The 4,463-nt window shown below is 36.3% G+C and overlaps 1 protein-coding gene across 1 annotated transcript; it reads left to right on the top strand.

Moving 5' to 3' along the window:
• Positions 1–324: 324 nt before the first annotated feature.
• On the top strand, positions 325–3,256 carry LOC107717631 (fucolectin-like). The gene is made up of 6 exons (XM_016524443.1): positions 325–476; positions 719–849; positions 1,459–1,753; positions 2,368–2,510; positions 2,821–2,897; positions 3,251–3,256. Exons 1-6 carry the CDS (start codon positions 325–327, stop codon positions 3,254–3,256), a joined length of 804 nt encoding a protein of 267 aa, XP_016379929.1.
• Positions 3,257–4,463: the final 1,207 nt, after the last annotated feature.

Raw genomic sequence — 4,463 nt, 5'->3', positions numbered from 1 at the left:
CACTCCACGACAAATAACTTGCAAGGTATTTAACGTTTCTTTAATCTGTAGCTGAAATGATCAAAATCAAATGTTATCTGAAGAAACCAATGCAGTGTAGATTACTAATAATTTTCTAAGAAAGTAATGTTCTGATTATTTTCTAATGATGCAAATAAAAAAATACAGTGCAGATGAATTATAAAACATAATAAAATTTTCTTGTTTTACTCTCTAGAGAATATTGCAATCAAGGGAAAGGCTGTACAGTCATCTACATTTTACTTCCAGGCAAACAATGCCATTGATGGTATTGATTTTTACTGTACTCACACTGAAACCGAGATGAACCCATGGTGGAGGCTGGATCTGGTGGATCTACAAATCATTAGAGAAGTGATCGTCACTAAAAGGATGGACTGCTGCTTTGAACAAATTAACGGAGCTGAGATTCGCATCGGAAACTCTCTGGAGAACAACGGCAACAACAATCCCAAGTGACGAAAAATTTGCCTTTACTTATATAAATGTAACAATTTAAAATGGATATTTAAGAGCAACATATGAACATGTTGCACAATATTATGTAAACGGATTTTAAAAAGAGATTGAGACTTTTGCTCCTATTATATTGCTTAAGTTCATGCAAAATGATTAATGTTTTATATTCTAATTTTATAATCAATCATATTTATATAATGTTCTCTCTCTCTCTCTATCTGTCTATCTATCTATGTAGATGTGCTGTAATTTCTGGTATTCCAGCAGATCAATCAGTCTCTTACGCATGCGGTGGAATGCAAGGCCGTTACTTGAATGTGGTCATTCCTGGAGATTCAAAACAGCTCTCTCTATGTGAAGTGAGAGTCTATGGAAACGGTAATTCTTGACACCTAAAAATTTATATACATTAGGACTGTCTATTTAATGTGTTAAATCTAATTAATTATTTATGGAAAACCTATGCATAACCTAAGCTTCGCTGCGCAGACCGATTGGTGTATGACAACAGTCCCACGAGAGTGACTTAAAAGCATATGAATCCGCCTGCTCTCTATAGCTCTCACAGTTCTTTGATGTCATACACGATCGGTCTGCACTCTGCAACACCGCTTCAAGTCCCACACAACTGTTGATCAGTGATGAACATGATGCAAGGCAACAACTCACTTCATGATGTAGGACATTATAGGGGCATGAAATCGTGTAAAGAAATATCAAACAAGCAGCGTGTTCAGTTTCACAGTGCTGTTTTTGTCCCGGATAGCACAAGTGCAAATATGAAATTGATGTTATACAACACTTCAATAAATCAGAACTGAACATTGTTATATTTTAGACACAATATTGACTGTTTTTGCTCAAATTTGCCAAGGCATTTTACCTATTAAAGCCACAGCAGAACTGTTGGTAGCAGGTAGTGTATGCTTGCTTGCTTAATTGCATGTTAACTTGCTTAAATGTAACCTAACATGGAGCTTGATCAATTTACAGATAGCGTGGAATTAAGTGGTCATGCTGTTCAGTCTTCTGTACTTGAATACTATCGGGCTGATCGTGCCGTTGATGGAATAAAACACGCCCCGGGTCCAGCGTCATTTTGTACTCATACAAATTCGGAGTCAAGTCCTTGGTGGAGGCTAGATCTGCTGGATAATTACTATATTAGCACTGTGATCATCACAAACAGAGCCGACTGCTGTCCAGAACGACTCGACGGAGCAGAGATTCGCATTGGAAACTCCCTGGAAAACAATGGCAACAACAATCCCATGTGAGAAATTTACTCGCGTAACTGTAAACGGAACTGTTTTAATGGTGGTCATTTGATGTGAAGTCATCTTAGCCACCAATTTACCAAAATGAAAAATAGTTCAGAATTGCCATGAGAGTGTTTTAGTGGCATCTAAAAATAAATAAATTAATTAATTATAATACTCATAATAATAAAATTAATTGTTAAATAAAAGATACAAGATTAAATTCGTAATATTTTGAGAATAAATTCAAAATTATGAGAATATAAAGTCTTAGAAATATGAGATATTAAAACTGTTAGCGATATAGTCTGAGAGAATTATGTAATTTGCAGTGCATTATGGGAGCGGGCAATCGCTGCTGTGCTTTTTTGCAGTTATTTTTGTTTCCATTGCTTAACAATGTTGCTCCAGTTTTATACATTATCATTATGTTAAAGACATTTCTGCACCCCGCTATTCCATTCTGTACTGTTCTAGAAATATCCGCCATTGGTTCATTTGAAGGTAGATATAAGATCCCATATTTCCAGATTTGCTCAACAAGCCGGTGTGGTGCTTTATTTCACTCTACATTAATTGGGTGTGAAATGATTGTTGTGTTTTCCATCATCTCTTTGACTCTCTCTAGATGTGCTGTGATTACTAGTATTCCAATAGGAGCATCCCACAGCTACTCGTGTCCCAATATGGAGGGACGTTACGTGAACATCGTTGTTCCTGGAGATAGGTATCTTACGCTCTGTGAAGTTGAAGTCTATAGGGGTTTTCCAGGTATGTATTTAAATACATTAATAAATACACGCACATATACTCTGTGAGGGGAAAAAATTGCATTTGTGTTGTACTTGTAGAAGACAGCCACAATAACTGCTTCATCGTAAGTTCAAAGACATTTAGAAGCAAAAGTTTTCCTTTACAACAGTTTAACTCTAAATGGACACAGTTTGGTGTCGCACTGCCTTGTTTTCACTGAAGTTTGAAGTTTATCTTGCCAAATGTCAAGAATCTCAATTATCTCTCTTGTAAAACTCATTCCATGACTTGTCTGTGTTCACTTATTGTGTGCATTTGTATTTTTTAGTGATAAACTTTGTGAGGATGAAATTTGCCTCCAATACTGATTTAGCTGGCCCAGAGAGTGACAAACTCCTCTATCAGGTTAGAAAGAGCATGCTTACCAATTCATTATCTGAAATTAATAAATTCATGAAACAAGCTACCAATCTTCACCTGATCTGCTGAGACCATCGAAAAGTTTAAAGAAACCTCGGAATACACCTCTTCCAACTAATCAACTGTAAACAAAAGCACTTATATTTAAAGTCCCCTTGTAGTAAAAATCAAGTTTTTTATGTTGTTTATTTGTCTATGTGGTGTTTTTAATTAGCTTTTAGACAACCATGTGCCAATCCATTAATCAAACTATCTAGACAAAAGTCCAGAATCACATTTATTTCTCTTGTAAAACTCATTCCATGTCTTGTTCACTTATTGCATTTGTATTTTTTCAGTGCTAAAAAACTTTGTGAGGATGAAATTTGACTCCAATACTGATTTAGCTGGCCCAGAGAGTGACAAACTCCTCTATCAGGTTAGAAAGAGCATGCTTACCAATTCATTATCTGAAATTAATAAATTCATGAAACAAGCTACCAATCTTCACCTGATCTGCTGAGACCATCGAAAAGTTTAAAGAAACCTCTGAATACACCTCCAACTAATCAACTGTAAACAAAAGCACTTATATTTAAAGTCCCCTTGTAGTAAAAATCAAGTTTTTTTATGTTGTTTATTTGTCTATGTGGTGTTTTTAATTAGCTTTTAGACAACCATGTGCCAATCCATTAATCAAAACCATTGCTAAGTATTTCCTCCTTTAAACTGTAGTTTTCCAATGGCAGTCCCAGAAACGCGGTTTGAAACAGCCCTCGGTTTGCTACGTCACAAAATTAAATAACCAATCACATCAAGGGATAGATTCCTGTCATTAGCATATCCCTCTCTCCATTTATATAAACGCGGCGCACATGGAGATCATAGCATAGAGATCGCATACAAAATATACCAATAGGATTACCAGCACAAAACCAAAAATAAAATAGAGCAAAAAACCCATGAAGCTGTGGTTTATTTAGAACCGCTAACTTGAATAATAACCCAATGTACAACTATTAACAACATTAATTAACATTAACAACAATGTAAAAGTAGCCTGGAGTCAGACCCACCTCTCCCGCACTGGCGTCAAGAAACACAAACTTGCATTCGAGTTGCTAAGTATTTCCTCCTTTAAACTGTAGTTTTCCAATGGCAGTCCCAGAAACGCGGTTTGAAACAGCCCTCGGTTTGCTACGTCACAAAATTCAATAACCAATCACGCCAAGGGATAGATTCCTGTCATTAGCATATCCCTCTCTCCATTTATACAAACGCGGCGCACATGGAGATCATAGCATAGAGATCGCATACAATATATACCAATAGGATTACCAGCACAAAACCAAAAATAAAATAGAGCAAAAAACCCATGAAGCTGTGGTTTAACGTGAATTTAGAACCGCCAACTTGAATAATAACCCAATGTACAACAATTAACAACATTAATTAACATTAACAACAATGTAAAAGTAGCCTGGAGTTAGACCCACCTCTCCCGCACTGGCGTCAAGAGACACAAACTTGGCTGCATTCGAGTCTTCAAGGCATTTTGAGGACACAACATCA

Source organism: Sinocyclocheilus rhinocerous, unplaced genomic scaffold (assembly GCF_001515625.1).
Source record: "Sinocyclocheilus rhinocerous isolate Xijiao unplaced genomic scaffold, SAMN03320098_v1.1 scaffold4107, whole genome shotgun sequence".
In the NCBI taxonomy this organism is placed as follows: domain Eukaryota; kingdom Metazoa; phylum Chordata; class Actinopteri; order Cypriniformes; family Cyprinidae; genus Sinocyclocheilus; species Sinocyclocheilus rhinocerous.
This window is presented reverse-complemented; position numbering and strand designations above follow the sequence as displayed.

Coding starts and splice junctions, on each gene's coding strand:
- LOC107717631 (XM_016524443.1), top strand. CDS start 325: ATGAACCCATGGTGGAGGCTGGATCTGGTGGATCTACAAATCATTAGA. Junction 477..718: donor AACGGCAACAACAATCCCAA/GTGACGAAAAAT, acceptor CTATCTATGTAG/ATGTGCTGTAATTTCTGGTA. Junction 1,754..2,367: donor AATGGCAACAACAATCCCAT/GTGAGAAATTTA, acceptor GACTCTCTCTAG/ATGTGCTGTGATTACTAGTA.